This window comes from Bison bison, unplaced genomic scaffold (assembly GCF_000754665.1).
Source record: "Bison bison bison isolate TAMUID 2011002044 unplaced genomic scaffold, Bison_UMD1.0 scf7180017864378, whole genome shotgun sequence".
In the NCBI taxonomy this organism is placed as follows: domain Eukaryota; kingdom Metazoa; phylum Chordata; class Mammalia; order Artiodactyla; family Bovidae; genus Bison; species Bison bison.
In genome coordinates, this window is record NW_011494950.1 from 5,737,694 (window position 1) to 5,765,197 (window position 27,504).

The following is a 27,504-nucleotide window of genomic DNA, read 5'->3' on the forward strand; positions in this document are numbered from 1 at the left end:
AACAATTATGTCCTGTTATGGAGGAAGCTTCATGAGTCATTGCAGTTACAGATGTCAAAAGAAAATAGCTTGGAAATTGGGAAATCCAATGAAGAAAATTACACTATGATAGTTTCAAGCAATTATAAATATATTGTTATAAAGGAAAATGATTATTTACAAAAATAAGAGATGCATTCAGAAATTTTACTAAACTGGGAGAAAAATCACACTGTTAATGAATCAAAAGTGAAACTGCCCTATTATCAAATATTTTCATCTGAAGCTCTTAAAGGATTCTCCCTAAATAGGAAAGTAATTTCCATAAACACAGTTGGTAATAAAAAATAAATAATAGAAGCTTAAAATTTCAAGATCAAAGCGAGTCAGTGATATAAATGGAAGAGATGAATATATTCAATATATAACCAAAGTAATTATTTTTATTATATATTGAAAATGATAATAGTCATTTTTGTTAAAAATGAAAACTGAGACATAAACTAAAGCTACAGTAAACATTACAAAGATCATATGAGAGCATTACAAATAAATACATATGCGTAAGTTTAAAAGTGGACTTCCCTGGTGGCTCAGTGGTAAAGAATCCGCCTGCCAATACAGGAGATGCTGGTTCAATCCCTGGGTTGGGAAGGTCTCCTGGAGAAGGAAATGGCAACTCACTCCAGTATTTTTGCCTGGGAAATCCATTGGATAGAGGATCCTGGTGGGCTACAGTCCCTGGGGTCACCAGAGAGTCGGACACCACTTAGTGACTAAACAACAACAAAAAATTTGAAAGCATACATGAAAAAACAGTTTTCTCAAGATAATAAATTAAGATAATCAAACCAAGATAAAATCAGAAAACACAATATATGAATAGCCAGTTCATTAGATATTTTTTAATGATAATGCCAACCAATAACTTTGTTCTGTTGAAGAAAAGATTAGATAGACTTCAAGGTCAAATGTTAGAAGAGACACATGTTAAAAAACAGATGTTTCTGATTTATAAACCAAATTATATAGTAAATTGTATCACATAACTCCCTTTTTGCTGCTGCTGCTGCTGCTTCACTTCAGTCGTGTCAGACTCTGTGCGACCCCACAGATGGCAGCCCACCAGGCTCCCCCGTCCTGGGGATTCTCCAGGCAAGAACACTGGAGTGGGTTGCCCTTTCCTTCTCCAATGCATGAAAGTGAAGTCACTCAGTCGTGTCTCTTAGCGACCCCATGGACTGCAGCCCACCACGCTCCTCTGTCCATGGGATTTTCCAGGCAAGAGTACTGGAGTGGGGTGCCATTGCCTTCTCCAACTCCCTTTTTAAATGTGTGTAAATCTGACCAACTAGACAGCATATTAAAAAACAGAGATATCACTTTGTTAACAAAGGTCTGTCTAGTCAAACCACTGGTTTTTCTAGTAATCAAGTATGGATGTGAGAGCTGGACTATAAAGAAAGCTGAACGCCAAAGAATTGATGCTTTTGAATTGTGATGTTGGAGAAGACTCTTGAAAGTCCCTTGGACAGCAAGGAGATCAAACCCATTCATCCTAAAGGAAATCAGTCCTGAATATTCATTGGAAGGACTGATGCTGAAGCTGAAACTCCAATACTTTGGCCACCTGATGCAAAGAACTGAGTCATTTGGAAAAACCCTGATGCTGGGGAAGATTGAAGGTGGGAGGAGATGGAGATGACAGAGGATGAGATGGTTGGATGGCATCACCAACTCAGTGGACATGAGTTTGAGTAAGCTCTGGGAGTTGGTGATGGACTGGGAGGCCTGGCATGCTGCAGTCTATAGGGTTGCAAAGAGTTGGACACAACTGAGGGACTGAACTGAACTGACTGAAATCTGATTTAAAATAAAATAAAACAAGTTATTCTATTATAATAACTTTGTGTCACTTCAGTTGTGTCTGACTTTTTGCAACACTACACATCCTGGTGTAGCCTGCCAGGATCCTCTGTCCATGGGATTCTAATCTTAAAGAAATGATTTCATTTTACCTCTTTAAAAATCTTAACTTCAGTCATATTTGGGATAACAGTCCTAATCTTGATGAGAAAATGAATCATATCTTTTTGATAATTACCAGTGATTGACAGTCAATTAATAGAATATGTTTTTTGGGGGGCTAACATATAAAAGATCTACTTTATCTCTAATTAATATTCTATAAAATGCGGCAAGATGTTATGTAAGAAAATACATTTAAACAAAACTTGCTTTAATAGGCTTTGTTCAAGTTACATGGTCACAACTGTACTTGCAAAATGTGCTTTATTTAATTACTTTTGCTTTATTCAGTTATCTCAATTTTATAAGCTACACAGATATAAGTCTTGGCACTGCATATTATACAGACATGAGAGTGTTTTATGAGAAATGCAGTTGGATAGATTCCTAAAATTTTCTCAATGATTCATGTATGACAGTATAAAGGTAGCTAGATTATGGTAACTTTTTTTCTTTTCCTGAAAATGACTGCAATATTTAACTGCTGTGAAATGAAACCATAAATTACAATCTAGACAGCAAAGAAAGAAAGAATATCTGTCAAAACACATTCTAAATTGTTAAAGACATAAGTGGATGTGTCTGGCTAAATGAGATTTAGAACTTCTTAAGACATTTTTACTTTTAGAAAGGAAAATGATCTAGAATTTTAAAGTCTGAATAGGATGATAAAAGAAAACAAATAAAGCATTAACTTAGCCAGTCTCTCTGCCATTAGTTATTTTGATCATCCATTTATACTCTTTATCCAATCAAATTGTATAAAATTTTAATGGGAAGAAAGAAATTTTACTGAGAGAGGAAAATAAATTTTACTAATTGAGGAAACTAAACTGAAGAGACTTAATAAATAAATGCTTTATTGGGATACTCTAATTAGCAATGATAACAGAAATGCATAAAGCAAATTATGAGAGTAAAGTGATTTTTCTTCCTGCTAGGCTATAAAAAATGCTTTTTAAAGGGCACATTAATACCATTCCCTTCTTAATGTAAGCTTGGGCATCAGCCCAGGTACCATTTTTAAAAGCAGTAAGCATTTAACAAGGAGTTTATAGAAATACATCAGTAGTATTGCTCGAGGGGAGATTTGCATTTCTAGTGAAAGGGCTAAGTAGTCGTTAGCAACATTTATTGAAATATTTTGGGCAACATTCATAGGAGAGCAATGAGGATATTCATTAAACTGCTGAGGAAAATCATTTCCAAATGAAAGAAAGAAATACATTTTCAATTCAAGAAGTTGGATAGAAACATCAATTAATTATATTTATTTTCTATTTAAGAAAAGATTAGATAGAATTCAACGTCAAGATGGCAGAAGAAACACATGTTAATACACCGATTCTTCTGGGCACTCCCTCTCCTTCTGTATACATTACACGTACATGTATGCATCTCTTCTTGCTTTGTATACAAATATGTGTGTGTGTGTGTATATATATATATATATATAATGTGTATGTATATATAAACGTATTTAAAAAGCAGATTGGTAGACATACAGATAATGATATAAATAGAATTTTTAATATTAGAAAAAGAAAATAAAGTGTCTAGGTGTCTAGTTGCCAGAAACAGAAAATGTATGTATCAATAAGTCAGATTTGAAAACACTAGACCTGTGCAGTGCCTGTTGCCTAAAAAATTCACAGGGGCTGAAGCCTCAGCACCTGCAGAGAGACAAGAGCCAAGTCTCAAAGCCCCATGTACGGTGGGGAATCAGAACTTGGTACCATCTGTGAAGCCAGAAGGTGAAATATGTTCAACGTGACAAAGGAAAATATTTCATAATGATAAAATGAACAATCAACCAAAATATGACAGTTGAAACTTGTGGGTACTGAATCAGAACTTTCAATATATAAAGAAAGTATGACTGATGCAATTACAGAGGAAAAAAATCTCAAATTTATAGGAAAAGGAGTACATCAAGGCTGTATATTGACACCCTGCTTATTTAACTTATATGCAGAGTACATCATGAGAAATGCTGGACTGGATGAAGCACAAGCAGGAATCAAGATTGCCAGGAGAATTGTCAATAATCTCAGATATGCAAATGACACCACCCTTATGGCAGACGTGAAGAAGAACTAAAGAGCCTCTTGATGAAAGTGAAAGAGGAGAGTGAAAAAGTTGGCTTAAAGCTTCACATTCAGAAAACTAAGATCATGGCATCTGGTCCCATCACTTCATGGGAAATAGATGGAGAAACCATCTATTTGCAAATATTTGTGGAAACAGTGCTGCTGCTAAGTCGCTTCAGTCGTGTCCGACTCTGTGCGACCCCATAGTAGGCAGCCCACCAGGCTCCCGTCCCTGGGATTCTCCAGGCAAGAACACTGGAGTGGGTTGCCATTTCCTTCTCCAATGCATGAAAGTGAAAAGTGAAAGTGAAAAGTGAAAGTGAAGTCGCTCAGTCGTGTCCGACTCTTCTCCATCCATGGGATTTTCCAGGCAAGAATACTGGAGTGGGTTGCCAGTGAAAGACTTTATTTTTTTGCTTTCCAAAATGACTGTAGATGGTGATTGCAGTCATGAAATTAAAGGATGCTTGCTCCTTGGAAGAAAAGTTATGACCAACCTAGATAGCACATTAAAAAGCAGAGACATTACTTTGCCAACAAAGATCCATCTAGTCAAAGCCATAGTTTTTCCAGTAGTCATATATGAATGTGAGAGTTGGAGTATAAAGAAAGCTGAGCACCAAAGAATTGATGCTTTTGAACTGTGGTGTTGGAGAAGACTCTTGAGAGTCCCTTGGACAGCAAGGAGATCAAACCAGTCAATCATAAAGGAAATCAGTCCTGAATATTCATTGGAAGGACTGATGTTGAAGCTGAAGCTTCAATACTTTGGCCACCTGATGCAAAGAACTGACTCATTTGAAAAGACCCTGATTCTGGGAAAGATTGAAGGCAGGAGGAGAAGGGAACGATAGAGGATGAAATTGTTGGATGGCATCACCTTTGAGTTTGGGTAAGCTCTGGGAGTTGGTGATCGATAGGGAGGCCTGGTGTGCTACAGTCCATGGGGTCACAAAGAGTTGGACATGACTGAGCGAACTGAGCGAACATGAACTGAACTGAATAATTATGGTACAGTATTTTAACCAACTAACTAAGAAATTGACAGATTAAGCAGACAAAATCAGGTCTTGAAATTCCCAAACTCAAGTAATATTTTTTAGTCAATAGATAGATTAGAGTTCTGTTTACTCAACAGAGAATGTATATTTTAAGCAGATATTTTGAAACTTTAGAGAAACAAATCATTACCTTAGACAAAAATTTTAAGAGATTCAAAGGGTAACAGTAAAGAGTCCACAAATCTCTAGTCTAAATAAAATTAGAAATCAGTAACCAAAGATATCTAATAAAATACAGTAATTTTGGAAATAACATATTGCTAAATAACTATATAAGAATGGAGATTTTTTAAAATATTTAAAATTAATACATAGAAAAGGCACTTTATGTTCTACCTTGTGGCTCTAAATTAATATTTGATAGAAATGTATAATTTTATATCCATAATTAAAAGACAAGACACATTGAGAATAAATTTAGCTATAGTCTTAGAAATGTAGTAAACCAAGAGAACATGGAGGAAGAAATACCAAAATTAAAAGTAGACACTAATAAAATAGAAAATGACAAGCGTAATAGAAGCAATAATAACCAAAAATCAGAAATGATGATCAATGGAACTGAGAGATAATTTACTGAAAAACAAATAAACATTCTTACAAGTATGGGAAATAAAGCTAGAGAACATAATGCATAAATATCAACAAATTTGAAAGCATAAATGAAATTGCAGTTTTCTGAAATGATTAAATCACATAAGTCAAAATAAGGCCAAAGAAAAAAGATTAAAAAAAAATACTTAGAAGACGCATACATTTCTCTCAGAAGCAGATCCCCAAGACAAGTATTTGGGAGCAAATAATTTGCCTTCCCTGATAGCTCAGTTGATAAAGAATCTGCCAGGATTGCAGGAGACCCAAGTTGGACTCTTGGGTTGGGAAGATCCATTGGAGAATGGGCTTCCCTTGTGGCTCAGCTGGTAAAGAATCTGCTTGCAATGAGGGAGACCTGGGTTTGATCCCTGGGTTGGGAAGATTTGCTGGAGAAGGGAAAAGCTACCCACTCCGGTATTCTGGCCTGGAGAATTCCATGAACTGTATAGTCCACAGGATTGCAAGAGTCGGACACGACTGAGTGACTTTCACTTTAATTTAAATGGACTTGACCTCCCAAAGCACTGAGTGGGAAGTGAAGAAGCAAGACTGAGAATAAAGTTCTTATGTAGGTTACCGCTGTGGGCAACTGGGGCTCCATCCCACTGGAAACTCTGGAAGGCTAGATGGAACATCCCTCAGAATTATTCTGCTTGAGGAGCAAAGAAACTAGGCTATTCATCCACAGACTCTCATCCTTCCTTGGTTGACGGTATCTCTTGGGATTGTTAGCTCCCTGGAACTTGTGGCCTGCTCGGCATGGAACCACAGAGTCCTCAGCCAGAGAATTGAGTGCTCCTAGTAAGCAGTGCTTGGCATGCACAGTGCAGTTGGATTACAGGCAGGGCACCAACAGCCCGTGCTGAAGTACTTTGTCTTTTTTTTAAGGTACTTCAGCAGAATGGCTGGGGGAGAGTAGTGATGGGGATCCCTCACCACCATGCACCCAACTTGGGTTCTTCATCCCCACAGCCTAAGAGACCCCTCTCCATCCCACCTATTAACACTCAAGTCTTTTCACTTGATGAGAGTTCAGGTGCAAGACAACACATTTTTGTTTGGAGTGATTGGGACAGATTTTTTTTGAGGATGTGAAATGTGAGCAGGGCAAGATTTCAGTGGGTAAATAAAGAGGATGCCCCAGGTAGAGAAGACTTGTAGACATGAAATGAGTGAAAGAGAAGAAATGAGAAAGCTCAGTTTCTGTTTTCATGTGAATGAGTGATACAGATTGACTGGAGCAGAAAGGCTGATTGTGTGAGTGGTTTGTATGATAAATTTCAGTGGCAGGTAATTTAGAAAGATCAGGAATGTGATGTTAACGAACCCTACTAGCCATTTTAGGTAAGAAATGAACAAAGAATGGTATTTTAGAAAGCTAAATCTGTCTGTAAGGTCAAAGGTGGCTTTTAGGGCAAAGAGTTTCAGTGATTTTTGAAGTGATGTTAAATCTACAAATAAAGTGATAAGTGTCTATATTTGGACTAGCTACAGTGGGATGGGAAAAAGGGGACAAATATGCCAAGAGGGAGGATCACACAGAATTTTAAAATCTATTTTAAACCACCCACCTCCCCACCATTTTGAAGATCAGGTAACTGAAGCAGAGAGGGGAAGTGTCTTATCTGATGTCACAAGGCTAGTTAGTAGCTGAGACAAGAATAGATTTTGATCACTGGACCCGAGGCAAGGGCTATTTTTAAATTCACAAGCTCCTTCTTCCCATGATAAGCAAACGACTGAACTCTGCTTCTTACATTTAGAATTTCCTTTCCCCTTTCTGGTTTGAGGCCTAAGAAAGGAAGTAAGAAATAGCCAACAATCTTATCTCATTAGAAAATGTTTAGAACTTGGTAACTGGTTAGACACAAGATTTGAAATCAAAGACTGAAAGACAAGTGATTACTCTGAAGCCTTTAATGATTGAGGAGATAAAATGGATTCTAATTGAGAAAGTGAAACTATTTTTACAGAGATAAAGATATTTCTTCTAGGCTCACAGAGTCTAAGTGACAATAGAACATACAAGTATGTGTGGTCAGCATGAAGTGGAGCATATAGTTAGGTAGATTTGAGACTCATCTGCATACAGGTGCTGACTTTACTTATATATCCATAGATTTCAGATGTGATTTTTGAACTCATTTTATTTCATCAAATTTCTCTTCTTCTCTGTCCTGAAAGATGGCATCATTCAGGATGTCAAAGATGACATTGAATAGGGACTTCTTCTTTGTTTAACTTTGTACAATTTGATTAATCTCTGATGTCCAGTTGCTATATAATAATACCTGCATCACATTTATAATTTATAGTTAGACAAAGTTATTTTTATTTAACTATAGTAGATTAGTGTTAGTTTCAGGTATACAACTTTACATTATTTTCCATTATAGGTTATTATAAGATACTGAATATAGCTCCCTGTTCAGTTCAATTCAGTTCAGTCCTTCAGTCGTGTCTGACTCTTTGTGATCCCATGGACTGCAGCACACCAGGCTTCGCTGTCCATCACCAACTCCCGGAGCTTGCTCAAACTCATGTCTGTAGAGTCGGTGATGCCATCCAACCATCTTATCCTCTGTCGTCCACTTCTCCTCCTGCCTTCATTCAGTCTTTCCCAGCATCAGGGTCTTTTCCAAGGAGTCAGTTCTTCATATCAAGGGGCCCAAGTATTGGAGTTTCAGCTTCAGCATCAGTCCTTCCAATAAATATTCAGGGTTGATTTCCTTGAGGACTGACTGGTTTGATGTCCTTGCAGTCCAAGGGACTCTAAGAGTCTTCTCTTGAACATGACAATTCAAGCATCAATTCTTTGGCATTCAGCTTTCTTTATAGTTCAACTCTCACATCCATACATGACCACTGGAAACACCATAGCTTTAACTAGACGGATCTTTGTCAGCAAAGTAACGTCTCTGTTTTTTAATATGCTGTCTAGGTTGCTCATAGCTTTTCTTCCAAGGAGCAAGCATCTTTTAATTTCATGACTGCAGTCACCATCTGCAGTGATTTTGGAGCCTGAGAAAACAAAGTCTGTCACTGTTTCCATTGTTTCCCCATCTATTTGCCATGAAGTGATGGGACCAGATGCCATGATCCTTGTTTTTTTTTTTTTTAAACTTTACAATATTGTATTAGTTTTGCCAAATATCGAAATGAATCCGCCACAGGTATACCTGTGTTCCCCATCCTGAACCCTCCTCCCTCCTCCCTCCCCATACCCTCCCTCTGGGTCGTCCCAGTGTACCAGCCCCAAGCATGTTTTAAGCCAATTTTTTCACTCTCCTCTTTCACTTTCATCAAGAGGCTCTTTAGTTCCTCTTCACTTTCTGCTGTAAGGGTGATGTCATCTGCGTATCTGAGGTTATTGATATTTCTCCTGGCAATCTTCACACCAGCTTGTGCTTCATCCAGCCTGGTATTTCTCATGATATACTCTGTATATAAGTTAAATAAGCAGGGTGACAATATACACAGCCTTGATGTACTCCTTTCTCAATTTGGAACCAGTCTGTTGGTCCATGTCTGGTTCTAACTGTTGCTTCTTGACCTGCACTGTGCAGTAAATCCTTGTTGTTTTGTGTATCCATTAATCCCATGCCCCGAATTTGCCCCTGTACCTCTCCTTTTCCCTTGGGTAAGGGAAAAGTAAGTCTGCTTTCTATGTCTGTGAGTCTGTATCTATTTTTATAAATAAGTGTATTGTTTATATTTCACAATAAGTGATAGTATATATTTAGACAATGTTATTTTTAAAGAAATTTCAGAATGGAGGGACACATGTATACCTGTGGCTGATTCATGTTGATGTATGGCAAAAACCATCACAGTATTACAGTTATCCTTCAACTGAAATTAATAAAATAATTTTTTTTAAAAAAGGAAATTTCACAAGTAAGATTGGATTGTCTGGAAAATATAAGCAGAATACAATATCTAATTCCATAATATTGCCAAATAAATGCACTACAACAATTTTTTAAAGTCAAGCACAAGTTATATGACTTATTGCTTAGACAATGTTTAATAAGAATATATAGAAAAGTTATTTTTGAGTTTGCCTGAATCTCTTCTCTATTAAATTGATTATGAAAATAATTTTTTCATTGAAGTATTATCTTTATTTTGACAAAGTCTTTTCCAATGAGTCAACTCTTCGCATGAGGTGGCCAAAGTACTGGAGTTTCAGCTTTAGCATTGTTCCTTCCAAAGAAATCCCAGGGCTGATCTCCTTCAGAATGGACTGGTTGGATCTCCTTGCAGTCCAAGGGACTCTCAAGAGTCTTCTCCAACACCACAGTTCAAAAGCATTAATTCTTTGGCGCTCAGCCTTCTTCACAGTCCAACTCTCACATCCATACATGACCACTGGAAAAACCATAGCCTTGACTAGACGGACCTTTGTTGGCAAAGTAATGTCTCTGCTTTTCAATATGCTATCTAGGTTGGTCATAACTTTCTTTCCAAGGAGTAAGCGTCTTTTAATTTTATGGCTGCAGTCACCATCTGCAGTGATTTTGGAGCCCCCAAAAATAAAGTCTTACACTGTTTCCACTGTTTCTCCATCTATTTCCCATGAAGTGGTGGGACCAGATGCCATGATCTTAGTTTTCTGAATGTTGAGCTTTAAGCCAACTTTTTCACTCTCCTCTTTCACTTTCATCAAGAGGCTTTTTAGTTCCTCTTCACTTTCTGCCATAAGGGTGGTGTCATCTGCATATCTGAGGTTATTGATATTTCTCCCAGCAATCTTGATTCGCTCGTGCTTCTTCCTGTCCAGCATGTCTCATGATGTACTCTGCATATAAATTAAATAAGCAGGGTGACAATATACAGCCTTGACGAACTCCTTTTCCTATTTGGAACCAGTCTGTTGTTCCATATCCAGTTCTAACTGTTGCTTCCTGACCTGCATACAGATTTCTCAAGAGGCAGATCAGGTGATCTGGTATTCCCATCTCTTTCAGAATTTTCCACAGTTTATTGTGATCCCACAGTCAAAGGCTTTGGCATAGTCAATAAAGCAGAAATAGATGTTTTTTCTGGAACTCTCTTGCTTTTTCCATGATCCAGCGGATGTTGGTAATTTGATCTCTGGTTCCTCTACCTTTTCTAAAACTAGCTTGAACATCTGGAAGTTCACGGTTCACTGACTGTTGAAGCCTGGCTTGGAGAATTTTGAGCATTACTTTACTAGCGTGTGAGATGAGTGCAATTGTGTGGTAGTTTGAGCACTCTTTGGCATTGCCTTTCTTTGGGATTGGAATGAAAACTGACCTTTGCCAGTCCTGTGGCCACTGCTGAGTTTTCCAAATTTCCTGGCAGATTGAGCGCAGCACTTTCACAGCATCATCTTTCAGGATTTGAAATAGCTCCACTGGAATTCCATCACCTCCACTAGCTTTGTTCGTAGTGATGCTTCCTAAGGCCCACTTGACTTCACATTCCAGGATGTCTAGCTTTAGATGAGTGATCACACCATCGTGATTATCTGGGTCGTGAAGATCTTTTTTGTACAGTTCTTCTGTGTTCTTTCCACCTCTTCTTAATATCTTCTGCTTCTGTTAGGTCCATACCATTTCTGTCCTTTATTGAGCCCATCTTTGGGTGCCTGATGTCCTCTGCTGGCATTCAGAAGTTGTTTTGTGGAATTTGTCGACGTTTAAATGCTCTTTTGATGAATTTGTGGGGAAGAAAGTGTTCTCCCCGTCCTACTCCTCCACCATCTTGGCTCCTCCTTGAGCCCATCTTTGCATGAAATGTTCCCTTGGTATCTCTAATTTTCTTGAAGAGATCTCTAGTCTTTCCCATTCTGTTGTTTTCCTCTATTTCTTTGCACTGATCTCTGAGGAAGGCTTTCTTATCTCTTCTTGCTATTCTTTGGCACTCTGCATTCAGATGCTTATATCTTTCCTTTTCTCCTTATATCTTTTCTTTCTCCTAAACAAGTTTAGGTTTATAACAAAATTTAAAGGGAAGTATAGAAATTTCCCATACACTGTCTAACCTCACACATGCATAACCTCTCTCATTGTTAATATCACATACCAGAATGATGCTTTTTGTTTTTTAAACCAAGGATGAACCTATACTGACACACCATAATTAACCAAAACCCTATAGCTCACCCTGGGGTTCACTCTTGATGTTTTATGTTCCATGGTATTGGACAAATGTATAACGACATATACACTCTATCCATCATTATTATATCAGAGTATTTTTACTGCTCTAAAAAATCCCCTGTGTTCTGCCTGTTCATCTCTCCCCTCACGTCACACTTGGCAAGCACTGATCTTTTTATTGCCATCATAGTTTTGCCTTTTCCAGAATGTCATACAGTTGGAATCATACAGTATGCTGCCTTTTCACACTGACTTTTCACTTAGTAATATGAATTTACGGTCTTTCTTTTTAAATACATGGACTTTTATTTCATTTATTGCTGCAATCTCTAGGTTATATAATTGCTATCTATTTGCTCCAAGACACATTACACTTTTAATGCTATTAGTGAATATTTATTAGGAGCAATTTGAATAGAAAAATACAGTATGTGTTTGGGAAATGTTTGCTTTCTTATACATGTAAACATAAATGATTTAAATTGGGAAATAAACAACCAAAATAAAACTTCTACTATATGTCAGGCACTATACTAGCATTCCACTTAATCCCTAGTGGCTCAGATGGTCAAGAATCTGCCTGCGATGCTGGAGACCTGGGTTCAATTCCTGGATCGGAAAGATCCCCTGGAGAAGGGAATGCAACCCACTCCAGCATTCTTGCCTGGGACACAGGAGCCTGGCGGGCTCCATAGTCCACTGGGTCCCAAAGACTTGGACATGACTGAGCAACTTTCACTTCACTACTAGCTTTCCACTTAATCCAGAAAATAGCTTACATGCTAGGTCTTATTATCTCTGCTGCTGCTACTGCTACTGCTAAGTCACTTCAGTCGTATCCGACTCTGTGTGACCCCATAGACGGCAGCCCACCAGGCTCCCCCATCCCTGGGATTCTCCAGGTAAGAACCCTGGAGTGGGTTGCCATTTCCTTCTCCAATGCATGAAAGTGAAAAAATAAACTGAAGTTGCTCAGTCGTATCCGACTTTAAAGATAAAGAGAGGAGTCCCTACTGGCTCAGTGCTAAAGAATCCACCTGTCAACGCAGGAGACATGGGTTTGATCTCTGGTGCAGGAAGACCCCACATGCCTCAGAGCAACTAAGCCAGTGTGCTACAACTAGTAAGCCTGTGCTCTAGAGCCTGGGAGCTGTAACTTCTAAAAACTGCGTGCCCTAGAGCCCATGCTCTGCAACAAGAGAAGCCACCGCAACGAGAAACTGGTGCACCACAACCGGTGCGAAGAGTGGGACACAACTGAACAACTAACACACACATTAAAACACACACACACACACCAAAATAGATGAACTAGAGATTAAGTTACTTGCCAAAATTAACATGATTACTAAGAGATACAGCCTATGAGTAAATCTGTCTTCATTCACTTAATCATTCATAAACCAGGATATTGGGTAAAACTGATCCTGCATTTTAGTGTGACAACGCTTGGCACTCACCAAGCTACCCACCAGATTTCCTTGGTAGCTCAGATGGTAAAGAATCTGCCTGCAACGCTGGAGGCCTGGGTTCGATCCATGGATCCGGAAGATCCTCTGGAGAAGCGATTGGCTACCCATTCTTGCCTGGAAAATTCCATGGACAGAGGAGCCTGGTGGACTGGACAGTCCATGGATTCACAAAGTGCTGGACACGACTCAGTGACTAACACTTTTACTCTCGAGCTACTCACCATTCCCTGTTGTCTTCTACTGGGCTCACTCATTTCGTGATTTGCCTAGTTTCTCATTGAGCCAAAAATAGGTCGATAGACTTTGGATGATCCTGTTTATTTTGAGAAACTCATTCTGAAAAGTTTCAACATTGACAGGGAGTCTCAAAAAGCCAAGAACTATATTGTGGCTGCTTGAAATTCCTGGAGGTGCACACAGTCATGTAGGAAAACTCTTGAAGCCTCTTTTATCCTAGACTCACCTGAGTAGAAACAAGGTTCAGGGACACACCCATTTGTGAGTTACTGAGAGCTGCCTAAAACTTCAACAGGACTTCAGGGGATGATTTCTCTATATAAATGCTGACCCTCTAATTAATGACTCATGGAGAACTGAGGTATTCATTCATTCAGCAGTAAATATTATTCCACTCCCATTGTGGCTTTGCAGTATGCAACATGCTGGGGGCTCTGGAAAACAGGTTGGGCGTGGTGCCTGTTCTCAGGGAGCACAGGTATGGGGGAATGGAAACAATTAACAACTAAGTAAAAAAATTGAAAAATATAACTGCAGCTTATGAGGAGTGCTGGAAACAGGGTGATGTCACAGGAAATGACATAGAAGGCTTTATTTTGGACTGGGTGTTGACTTTTGAGCTGATATGTGAAAGATGAGGAGTCTATCTCATGAGGGGAAAAGGAAGCAGAATTTCAAACAGAGCTAATTGCAAGAGCAATGTGAGGTAGAGAATAAAACCAGGCCTGTTCTAAGAACAGACAGAAGGCGAGAAGAGCTGGAGTTTCCTGAGGAAGGAGGCTAAAAGCAGAAACTGAGGTAATTAATTGTTTTTATTTCATGAATTTAATTAAAATGTTCTGGCATATTTGCAAACCACAAGACACTTCAGTAGATACTGAAGGGTTCTATTGTTTAAAAGTGAGTAAGAAGAGAAATATCAATAAAAATGAAAAAAAGTTGTGAACAGACACATTCCAAAAAGTTAGGACATGGTTAATAAGCACAAGATGTTCAGCATCATTACTCAGCAGAGAAACACAAATTGAAGCTTGCCAAGAGATAACACTCCCTTCTAAAATGGTTACAATCAAAAAGACTAATAATGTCAAACATTGGGAAGGATACAGAACAGCTGAAACTGTTGTACATTTCTTGTGGGTCCATCTACTTTAGAAAACAGGTAGTGAGGTTAAACATATAGTTACCATATGATACAGTAATTCTACTAGATATTCACTCCAAATAAATGTAAATATATACCCACACAAAAGCTTGCACATAAATGCTTATAGCAGCTGGGTTGGTAGTAGGCAGAAATGAGAAATAATGAAAAGGTCCATTCACATGTGGTGATCAATGGCATATTACCCTGCAAGAAAAAGAAACAAATTACTGATTCTCTGGTGGTTCAGATGGTAAAGAGTCTGCCTGCAATGCAGGAGACCACAGTTCGGTCTCTGGGTTGGGAAGATCCCCTGGAGAAGGAAACGGCAACCCACTCCAATACTCTTGTCTGGAAGATCCCATGGATGGAGGAGCCTGGCAGGCTACAGTCCATGGGGTCACAAAGAGTCGGACACGACTGAGCAACTTCACTTCACTTCTTCACTAACAGACACAACTATTAATACATAGATGAACCTCAAAAACATTATGCTGAGAGAAAGAACCTGGACACACACATAAATACAAATGTGTGTGTGTAATGATTCTATTTCTATGAAATTCTAGAATGGACAAAATTGCTCTATGGTGACAGAAAGTGAAAGCAGATGAAAAGCGGATGAGACCAGTGGTTGCCTGGGCTATGAGTGGGAAAGGGTCATGAGAGAACTATTTAGGATGATGCAAATATCCTAACACAACTCATTCAACTGTATATATACATTATACTTCAATAAAGACCATAAGAAAAAAAAAAACTGAATGAGTTTTTTTTGTTAATGTTCATAGTTACTGTTCATAAAATCTATTTTCCATAGTAAACTAATCATATGTTTCCTATATTTCTTTAAAAACACTCATTTTCCAATTATTTTGTTATCATTTACCAGTCTATACTGAGGTTTAAAAAATGGTAAGAATTTTACATCACATGGTACAGAGCTGTATGAAAAACAAAATCTTCTCCTGAACTAGGTTAATTTCCTGGATTAAGGAGAACTTTGTCTTTTGTATTTTTTTTAAACTCTGGGGACTTGTTAAGGCATGATAACTATGGATACTCAAGTGGAGTTTTGCAGAAAGATTTCTAATTATTTCCATAGTATTTTAGATTTCTTACAACTTTAAGATTAGGTATGCCCCCAAAGTTTGATGTCTTATTTCTCCCTGAAAAATAGAGCCTGCATCCTAAGACTTTATGGGAAGGATCAGTGCCAGGGCAACAAGAGTGTGGGTCAAAGAGGTGAGTTCAGGAAGAAGGAAAGGTGGTCCATGACCCAGCAACCACAGCTTCAGAAGGAAGCACAACATATTTCTGACAATCAATGTGGAAGTCTTCGAGGAAGGTCTTAAGGAATCTTTGTTACTCAGAACAGTCTGAAAGACAAGGAAAGTACAGGAATTTATCTGCTAGCTTTTCCCATTTTCTTGACTCTATTTAGTCTAAGTTAGTCTATGGGGCATTAAACCTGCACACTTCTGTTATTAGGTGCTGGCAGAGCCCTGTTTCAGGTCTCAGGGTGGAATACTTTACCTGGATCTAGATGTGATGGGAGGAAACAGAGCTATGGTGAAATCTATGAAGTCGGGCCTGAGCACATGGGCTGCTGCAGTTCTCCTGGTGGCTGGTGCATGAGGGTGATGCTGGGCCAGCTGACACCCGGGAGAGTGGAGACACTGGCGGTTTTGGCAGATGAAGGGCCAGTGGTGACAGCAGGACATTCCAGCAAGCAGCCTGTTGAGTCCGGGGGACAGATGTGGACATGGGAACCTGGCAGGCACCTGACAAAAGTCTATTCTTGGGGTCAGAAGACTCGAGAAGCCAGTTGAGCATTTGTAAGTGTAAGATAACTTGTTCTTTAAGTTTTGGGGAAATTTGCTGGTGGTGGTAAAGAAAGAAAGGGAAGTTTTCCCTCTTGGACTATTTTTGGCAAAGGAGTTGACTACTTCAAACAAATAATGATATGTGGCAATTAATTGTACTTTCATCCTAAAAAAGCAACATTTCTTATGAAGGTACAGATTAAATTTCTTTTGATGGTATTGTTGTTGTTGCTCAGTTATATCCGACTCTTTGTGACCCCATGGACTATAGCCCACCAGGTTCCTCTGTCCATGGGATTCTCCAAGTGGGAATACTGGAGTGGGTAGCCATTTCCTTCTAGAGGGTATCTTTCTGACCCAGCGATCGAACCTGCATCTCCTGTATTGGCAGGTGGATTCTTTACCACTGAGCCACTAGGGAACCCCTGTGATGATATCACTATATTTTATTTCCACCATGAACTCATCTTCACTACTTTATCAAACTAGAGTTGTACATTTCAGAATATTCATTCATCTACGAGGATTATTATTGAGGTTTTGGTTTGGTCACACCTGCAACTCGACCCTTACTTAAAAATGAAACAAAACAGAATAAAAAGAATCACCATAAGTTCATTTTTATGTATGCAAGATGTCAATTAATATAACATTTTAATTAAAATAAAGCTGAATAACACCTTATGCAATAAATGTTCACCTTAAAATTTGAATTAAGATTTAATTTTTTAAATTAAATATTTAAAATGTTAGACAAATCCATTTGAAAGTAAATAAATCCTACTTAAATTGTAACTTGGGGCATAAAAATATTCCATATAGGGTCATAAATATATTTTTTTAAATAAATTTGTGCTAGAATTTGATAAAGTTAAATTAGTTACACACACAAAAAAATTGCGTGGCCCTTGCTGACTAGAAAAGTTCAAGCACTAGTAAATCATCCTATTTCTCCTCATTTTGGGGAAAGTACATGTACATTATTTGTTCTTTTAGGTGCCAAGTAATCTAAATTTTTCCTACCAAGGATGAACCAGAGAAATATCTTGTTTCATTTTTTGTAGTGCTAGGAAACTTTCTGTATCTCAGGGGAAATTCTGAGGCACATGTAAGTCATGGGTTGTCTTGGGGAAAAAAAATTCTACTAAATATTTTATAACAAATAAATATAATCAGAATGGATTGCATACACAGAGAACATCGGATAATTTACACAAGTGAGAGAAAAATGAAATAGAAAAATAACATCAGAGAAGTAAGGTCACAAAACTGGTCAGAGATCAAAGGAGGCCTAGAATTTCTAGAGTGCAGAATCCTAACCACTAGACCACTGGGGATAGAATTTTGAAAATCTATGGTTAATTGGACTTTTGTTTTCCCAAACCCAACCCTTTGCAAGGCAATTTTTGCCTGAATCTTACCTTAAAATTCAATGGAAGGAGAAGAAATACTCTCCTTAGCCTATTCAGTTTTCTCAACAGTGTTTATATCCAATATATAATTTCAATACTGAATTTGGCAAAGCTAGGGTTTCTAGGTCAGAGAATTAATCTCTTTGGGTCTCTTTAATCAATGTTTTAGTTTCAGAAAAACTAAATATTCCTGTTTAATTACAATTTGTGTTCTGTTCCTTGGATCAATTTCCATAATTAAAAATTATATCACAGACACTTTTCTCTGGATACACATACATGGGAACACATATTTGTGTTCACACATGTACCAGCATACACATTCACATGACATCACAAATCTTGAGCGTGAAAAATCTAGTAGATCTTCCTGGGATGAAACGTGGATGATGAATAACAAAGAGAGACTGAATTTGTGTCATCTTTATATTTATTCTAAGTAAGATGACACTAATCTCTCATTCCTAGTTATTAATTCTGATGTTTTATAAATATATTACTCTGCAAGTTATGATTTGAAATTGCGTAGAGTATCCTTAATAACATTAGTGACATATTGTTAATTAAATATTGAAGAAATTAATTTCCAAACTTGAAAGTAGGAAAGATTAATGAGGATTTTTATGCACAGTATAATACTCTGTTGACTAATGTTTAAATCACAAAATATTGTGAAGCTATAAATGTTTAGTCAATAGATTTTACATTTTTAATTATTAAAATATGGAAATTTTCATACATTCCAAAAGGACAAAAAGTAAACAAAAATCTGTATGCAAATCACCAACTTAGAAATAAAACATTCTGATATAGATAAAGCTAATTATGAATCTCTTTTTAATACCATAAAGTTTCTTTCAACTTATGAGGTTACTGAAATACTTTCATGAGATTTCTGTTTTACCACCATGAATGGCAGATTATATGTATATAAGTCCATGTATAAAGTTGGTGATGGACAGGGAGGCCTGGCGTGCTGTGATTCATGGGGTCGCAAAGAGTCGGACACGACTGAGTGACTGAACTGAACTGCTAATATGTATATACAAAAGTTTTAGAGTTTTTATTTAAGAAGCATCATAGTATATATATAAGCTGGCAGTTTTTTTCAATATTAAATTTGTAAGGTTCACCCTTATGGATTTGTATAGCTTGGATTTAGTCATCCTCTCTGCTATGTAACATTCCATTTTATGGATTTATCACAAATTTATTTTCTAATTAATGGACATTTCAGATTTTTTCTATTACAAAAAGTACTACAGTCAATTATTTTAATTACTTTCATAGTGGATTATTGATCTTGTGACTTGCCAAAATTCAGGTGGCTTATTTAAAAAAAAAAGTTCTGCTTGCAGATGTTTTACCATGATCTGTCATATTTTAAACATTTAAGTATGTTTCTTTCCTTCCACAATTTATACTTATAAAATATGATTATTGTGTACAGATATTGCCTGTTATCCTGTTTACATAGAAGAAATAAATGGAATATTTTAAAACCAAATTAAAGAACATTTCTGGGAGCAGGGGAGACGGAATTGTTTGGTTGGTTGAAGACAAACTGTGCCTAGAGAGTGTTGAATACATTTTGCTGAGTAAATGATCAACAAATTTAGAAATATTATAATATTTTATAGCTTGGGAGTCCAATTTAAAATAGACTCTGGTTTATTGTTTCCCAATTTTCCATTAGTATAAATTTTCTATTTATCTGAAGACAAAGACAAAGTCCACATTACCATCAAACACCTAAGATGGCAGTAACACTACTTATGGAATCTGAGAATATTTACTATCCATGGGTTGATACAACCAGTTAGGAAAATACAATAGACGACTCTCATGGGAGGGTGTATCTGAGACGGTACAATACTGTCTTCTGAGTGTCGGCTGACAGCAGTGTGCTGGAGCCAACTTGTAGTGGTTTGAGATAATCAAGTGTTAAATAATCAGACATTTTGCACGCTGGTTGTTAAAGGGAAGCTTGAAGTCAGTCATGGTGGGAATGCTTATATCATAGAAATCAGCAAAGGCTACAAATCAGCCCTTAACCCCCCACCTGGCTTTGAAACATTTATCACCTCATCACTTGTACTTGTATTTGTATTACTTGCATTCCCTTCTCCTTCATTACCCCAATCAGAATTCTAAATATCTGTTAGGCTACTACATACGTACTGCTTTGAAGGCAGCAGGGATATTTTAAAGTGCTTCATTTGTGTGTTTTGTTTTGTTTTTATCTTGTTTGACACTAAAATTTCAGAAGGGAATAGAATTTACCAGAGGCATGGAGTGTCAAGGGGCTGTTTGCAGGCAGAGTTCCTACAGTTAAAGTTGTTGTTGTTGTGTCTGAGTCTTTGAGATCCCATAGACTGCAGCACACCAGGCTTCCCTGTCCTTCACTATTAAAGTACTGCATTCTAGGTCACACATGGTTTGGGCAAGGAGGATAAAGCACACCCATCCAAAACTGAGTTTCATTCCCGTTATACTGCCTCTAATCGGGGAAGTGAGGGGGTGGACGTTGGAAACCAACCACACTGTCTACTTCTGCTTGGCTTGCGTGCATGCTCAGTCCGTTCAGTTGTGTCAGACATTTGGGGACCCCATGGACTATAGCCCACCATGTTCCTCTGTCCATGGAATTTTCCAGGCAAGAATACTGGAATGGGTTGCTAATTCCTCCTCCAGGGGAATCTTCCCAACCCAAGGATGGAATCTGCATCTCCTGTGGCTCCTGCATTGGCAGGCAGATTCTTTACCACTGGGCCACCTAAGAAGCCCTGAAATGGACTTATTCTATGTGGTTAACCTTACTCCTCACGGTTTTGTAATATGCACCAAAATTATGCTATTTTTACTAAATTCTTCTCCTTCAAACTGTTTCCCCTAAACGGGTCTGTTTTTCTCATCTTGACTGTCTGATCTCTACTTCCTGTAGACCTCCACACTCTGTGTCTGTGCATTACTTGTGTTACCTGTCAACACAACCATGTTTATTCCTCTGGGCATTTATAAAAGTTTTAAAAATTTATAAGTAATATTTTTATACTCCCTTTTAGATTACCTCTCTGCAGCTCAATTTCTTGAGTCTCTCTAATTTCCCTGTTGTGTCTGATCAGTCTCTTTCATGGCTATTTTTTTCTGTGATTTCCATACGTGCTGTTAGTTCTTAATTGTTAGTTTATTCTAGCACTTTCGTCTTCCCTTTCTTGTGAGATTATACATGTGGCCTAGAACACATGTATACGGAACAGCTTTGTGTTAGCTGTACCAGGTCGCCTAATGGTAATCACTGCCTCAGGGACACTATGACACATTAACAGTACATGTTAATTTTACCCTCAAGCCCGTTGTAACCATAGGACTAGAATTTCACTTTATTTGGGAATATATTTGTGTAATAATATATTCCCCAATATATATATATTTTTTCCACATAGAGCAGAGGAAGAGATGGGATAAGCTTTCTTATTATCTGCCCGTGACATTGGGCAATTTAAAAAAATAAATTATCCACCAAACGTGTAGACATGTAAGGGTCCCCACTCCGTTCTCTCAGTTCCAATTCTTTGTCTTGCACAGGCTGGAGAGCACACCCCTTGTTCCTCGTGTCTTGGGGAATGTACAGCTTGAGTCCCTAAAGTTCTGGGAGGAAAAACACATCACAGGACCATCTCAGGTTCCATTCACATGCTTATCATTTGGTTTTCAGTTTCCAGTTTATTTCTGGTACTCACCAATTCGCCTCTTTGTTGAAAACTTACTTAGGCGCTTAAAATAAGTTTTGTTATATTTCACCTGCTGTGTCTAGGCATTTACAGTGATGGCAGGGTTTCTTAATCGGCTTTCCTGCTAGAAATAGGAGTTACTTTTTACAGAACTTCATAGTCAGGGAAATTTATTTGAAAAGTGAATTTATCCTTGAGTGGGAATAACAATTGCTAGTAAGCTCATTTTGGTAGAATTAGATGTTGTTTTTTATAATTCTAAGGACAATATATTTTTGTAAAAATGGGCACTGTATTAAATTTGCCACTATCAATATATGTGGGGACTTTGAATTGGTAGAATTCTTCTTAAATTTAATAGGCATATAAAAAGCTCCCTCCAAATGCAAAAATATTACTAAGAATATCAAGAAAATAGGAAGAATGAAGCATATGGGAAGAATATAGCTTTGTGGACTATTTGGGGGAAGTTATGAAACAAATTGTTCACAGCAAATGGGAGTTAATTCATGTCTTAGCTAAAAAGAGCTGTAAAGGTAGTCGTGTAAATCAGACTGCAACGGTGCTGATATAGCAGTCAGATTTCAATTTATTTCTCAGGCATTTGCAATGCATCTAACATCAGACCTGGGCAGCCCTAACAGCATAATTAGTCTCAAAATCTGACTGCCTAGTGTGAGAATGGGATGTAAAAAAAATTTTAATCTAGAATAATGGTGCCATACTAACAGCATGTACGAGACAGAAAAAAATACAGGGCAGCAAGACTTCACTGAGGAGATGGCAGCCTAGCAAGAATTTGAAAGATACATAGAATTTAATGTGTAAGTTAACACAAGGGTAGGACAGTTCAGGCACACTGAAGATGTCTCACATGTTGATGTGTAGCTTATGGGCATGATGCTTAGTTGGTATCATCTGTGTTGAACAAGAGTATATTAATATTGATTTCCAGAAGACGTTGGGATAGCTGAGTCCCCACTTGTGAATTTGATTCAGTTATTCATCAAGAAGAAACACGTTTGAGAACTGAAGCAGATTTCCCATATATGAGAAGAACAACCAATTGGTAAATAGAATATAAATCCTAGAATCTGCTAGAGTATTCCACAGACACATGAGAAATGTGAGTTAACTTGGGTGGGAGCCTGTTCTGCACCAACACAGATGCCCGCTGCCTGTCAGTGATGGTTGTTTGATCAGTACTCAATCATAGGCTCCCCTTTCTCTGTACATTTTCTGTGGAGGAATCACTTAACCTCTAAATGCCTCAGTTTACTCATCTGCACAATGGGAAGAATCTAGTAACTACCTCAGGTCTTTGTAAGGCTTAAGTGTGTTAATGTGCACATAAGTATTTTAAAAAGTGACTGGAATTTAGGAGTTATTAACTATTTCTATTATTGCTGTGTAGATAGTCTGCCTTGGTTTTGTCCCTCATTTCTATTACAAAACATCTGTTCAAAGTTCACTTGGGGAAAAGAACTCCACATATCCACAAATCAATATTATATGTATCATCCACGGTATTATATTCAAAGTGACATTAATCTTATCTACAATATTGTAAAACTTTTACACAGAGAATAATTGTATGTATTACTTACACAGGATACAATTTTACAATTGTTTCTACTCTCTACTTGTAATTTTAGTTGAATGCTGAAATATAAGTTTATCTTGCCAGGATATTTATCTTTTTTTTTTCCAGATCAGTTACAGATATAATCAATATATCCCTTCTCCCACACGGCTATATTTAACATCCATTCATTTGTCATTCATCCAGTCACTCATTTCTTTAGTCTTCAGTTACTGAGTTCTGACCGTCTACCAACATCGATTCTGATTATTTGGATATGAGTTATAGTTTGATGTTCACAACCAGCAGATGGGTAAAAGAAAACAAAAATACGGTGTGTATGCACTAGAAGTATCTCAGCAGGAAATCAGTATTTTAGTAAAAATTACAAGACTTGTAAGAAACACAAATGATGATTATCATATATGCAGAAAGAATAGGTAAAGTCCTGATGATAGCACCACCTGAGCAATTTGAAACATAGCTTGAGATGGGGGAAGGAACGTTTCTCACATTTTGATATGTGATTTTTTTAAAGGAAAATAAACTTACATGAAGCCAATCAAATATGAAGCACAAATAGGTTATTATTTCTGTAAAATATTGGGAAAAGGTTTACAATTTTTTTCTGCAATTCTGTAGGTGGAATAAATGATCTATAGGTAGCTCAACTATGCATAAGGTAAAGAGGAAGAAAATAAAATTTATATTAAGGTTTGTTTGAATTGTATTGTTTGTTTTTTCTGCCAATAGGAAACAAAAAGATAGTCTGAGGCAGAACTACATTTTTATTGCTGATGGTTTAAAAAATTGAGGCAATATTGCTGATAACATTATATAAGTTTCACGTGTAGAAGATTATATTCCGACTTTTGTATACATTACAGCGTGCTCGCCAGCAGTGGTTTAGTTTCCATTGTCACCATACACTTGGTCCCTTAAGCCATTTTGCTCTCCCCCTACCTGCCTTCCCCTCTAATTACTATTAATCTTGAACTTTATTTTTGTAAGAAAGTACTTAACTCAGCCTGACAAAATGTTCTTTCCTTTTTCCCTTGCTTTCTCTTTTTACAGGAAATCAAAACATCATACTTTTAGAGAGAATCTCTATTTCTGCATTCTGGTGGAAAATATGTAAGGTTTGGCATTTTGGCCAGTTTCATTTTGAAGTATCTTGAGTCTATAGAAGTCTCATGATAGATTTCCATGCTGCTTTAAAAAAAAAATTTCCCCTCCACTGAGTTAGAGACTCTTTATTAACATGCAGGGCCCTTGGCCCCACACTTCCCAGTAGTCAAGCTGTGCCTCACACTCATCCAGCTTGTTCGTCCTTCCCCACTGCCGTTTCAGATGTGCTCCGTCCTGCAGGACAGATCTAGATGAAGCTTTATTACGGACATTCCCTCTTAAACACCACCTGATACCCATCGTGCCTACTCTCATTCACCCTAGTAACTCTACCATTGATTTAGATAAACTCAATTTGGACTTATTTCTTCCTCACATGTAGTGAGTTTGGCTAAAACAACAATTGCTACATTTTTCTGACACTCATAAGTCTCTTTCTAAACTCTTAAATAGTAGAAACTATGTCATATTTATTTTGTGTTTTCTTTTCCATTCTTTGAATCTTTATGTAAGATAAAGAACAAGTGTTTTGGAACGTCCCTGGCAGTCCAGTAATTAAGAATTTGCCTTCCAACGCAGGCAGTATGGATTTGATCCCTGGTTGGGCAGCTAAGGTCCCACATGCCTTATAGTCAAAAACCCCCCAAAATATAAAATAGAAACAATATTGTAACAAATTCAATAAAGACTTTTAAAATGATCCATATAAAAATCTTTAAAAATATTTTGAAAAAAATATTTTATTTCTTATCTAAATTCTAAATGAGTAAGTGTCCAAAACCAAACAAAACGGAGAATTGGTCAGTATAAACTCTACCTATAAAAGCCAATTTTTCTTTGACTGTTACTGTAAATATGATGACAAAGTCTTTTAAATGACTGGATTTGCTCTGAGTCTACAAGAACTACGTTTATTTTATTTGCTTGGACAATTTCTTATCCTAAAGGAATATGTATTTGTTCTGTATCAAACCAGAAAGGAAACAGAGGTCAATGGAATTAAATTCAAAGTTTGCTTTCAATGTGTATCTTAAAAATAAGTGGAAATTTAATGATTCATTTTGTTCTGATTTTTCAATTCTCAGAATAGCCTTCTCTCTCAATCCTCTCTTGCTAAGGGCCTATTTTTCAATTTTCTATATATGAGCTACACTCTATATATGAGCATTGTCCAAAAGTGTTTGTGAGATATTTTTAGCAGTATTATAATGAAGGTCATTATCATGAGAAAAGAGAGACTTAAAAAAAAAAAGTAGTTTAAACATAGAAGTACTTTCAACAATTATCTTTTTTTCAAGTTGTTTCAATCTGTTGGGTGTTCCATGAGATGATTTTAAATTTATGAGAATGAACTTCTTGTGAGAGCTTTTTCCCCTTAAATGTGAGGGGTATCACAAGATGATGTAAGACAAAAATGACATTGAACATTTGTACAGCTTTAAAACTAAGGTGAATTTAAACTTAGAAATAGATAAAATATATCTCTTTAAATTTTTAAAGTGGGAATCTATTTCTCTTATCCCTATGCCTTTACTGTATATCTTACTACATACATATTAATAGATCACACCTATGAATTTATCATTTCTTCCTTTAAAAATGACTGCACTCATATCAGTATTCCTACATTTCTTTGTTCTGTGGTAACACTTAATGCCTGGATAAGCACAAAGCATTATTGCCTCCTCCTGACTTCCAGGTGCCACTCTTCAATGCATCTCATAAACTAAGATCAAATCTTCTAAAACATTGTTTTTATAGTAACACTCCTTGCTCAAGAATCATAAATGGTCCTTGAATGGCACTTCAATGGGAAAAGAGCACGGATGTAGGAATCAGATGAGTGCTCCAATGTCTATACAATAATAAGCCTTCTCCACTATAAAAATGAATAATGACAATATATACCTTACAAAGTTGTTAAAAGTGGTTTTGTTTAAAGGATTAAAAAAAGATAAATATCTGAAAGCAGTTTTAAAATTGTAGAGCACTATACAGATGCACTATGTAAGTTTCAAGTTTCTCATAAATGGACTACCGCATCCCTACCTGTCTAACCTTATTTCCCATCACTGATACATAGGCATACTCTGCTCCAAGTAAACTGAACTCTGTATCCTAATGTGTCATATCTATCCCTATCTTTACTTCTGCTTGTTCATTCTGTTGCTAACCTTTTACCCTTTAGTACTACCTAAATTCCCAGGAAAATTCTTCATCTCATCTTGACCTCCTGCTGCATATACCTAAATGGATTAGGTCTGATTGCACAGATTAGATTCACAGACAGATGACCAAAACATAGAAGGCAGTCTGTGAACAAACAGTAAGTATGCAGTAAGTAGTTGTCAGTGGGTTGTTATTGTGTCAACTCTCTCTCTCTTTCCTCTGAATGCTATGGAATTATTTGTAAGCTTGAGAAGACAAAGGATACTAATTAAAGTCACGAATGATGGTTAATTTTATGTGTCAATTTGACTGGACCCGTGTATTTGGTGAAACATTATTTTGGATATTTTTATGAAGGTGTTTGGATGAGATTTCATATTTGGATCAGGAATAGAACAGAAAAGCTGAGTAAGAGGAAACTCCTTCTGCCTGACTGGCTTTGAACTGAGATAACAGTTTTTCCTGCTTTCAGACTTGAACTGAAACACTAGCTCTTCCTGGGTCTCAAGCCTACTGGCCTAAGGACTGGAACTATGCTTTCAGCTTTTTTGAGTCTCTAGCTTGCTTACTCAGCCTGCAGATCTTGGGACTTTTCAGTCTCCCTGACTGCATGAGCAAATTCCTTATAAGACTAAATTGATAGGCATGTGTGCTTGGTTGCTGTGTCATGTCTGACTCTTGGCAACCCCATGGATTGTCTCTCCATGGACAGGCTCCTCTGTCCATGGGATTCTCCAGGCAAGAATACTGGAGTCGGTTGCCATTTCCTTCTCCAGGAGATCTTCCCCGCCCAGGACTGAACCTGCATCTCCTGTGTCTCCTGCATTGGCAGGCAGATTCTTTACCACTAGCGCCACCTGGAGTATATACTATATTAAGTCGCTCAGCCGTGTCTGACTGTGACCTCATGGACTGTAGCC

The 27,504-nt window shown here is 37.3% G+C and overlaps 1 protein-coding gene across 1 annotated transcript in view; it reads left to right on the forward strand.

Moving 5' to 3' along the window:
- Positions 1 to 16,270: 16,270 nt before the first annotated feature.
- EMB (embigin) overlaps positions 16,271 to 27,504 on the forward strand; it is a 128,129-nt gene continuing 116,895 nt past the window's right edge. The window contains exon 1 of the mRNA XM_010857185.1: positions 16,271 to 16,571. Coding sequence (XP_010855487.1) covers positions 16,499 to 16,571 — 73 coding nt within the window. The 5' untranslated portion in view covers positions 16,271 to 16,498. The remainder of the gene's footprint in view (positions 16,572 to 27,504) is intronic.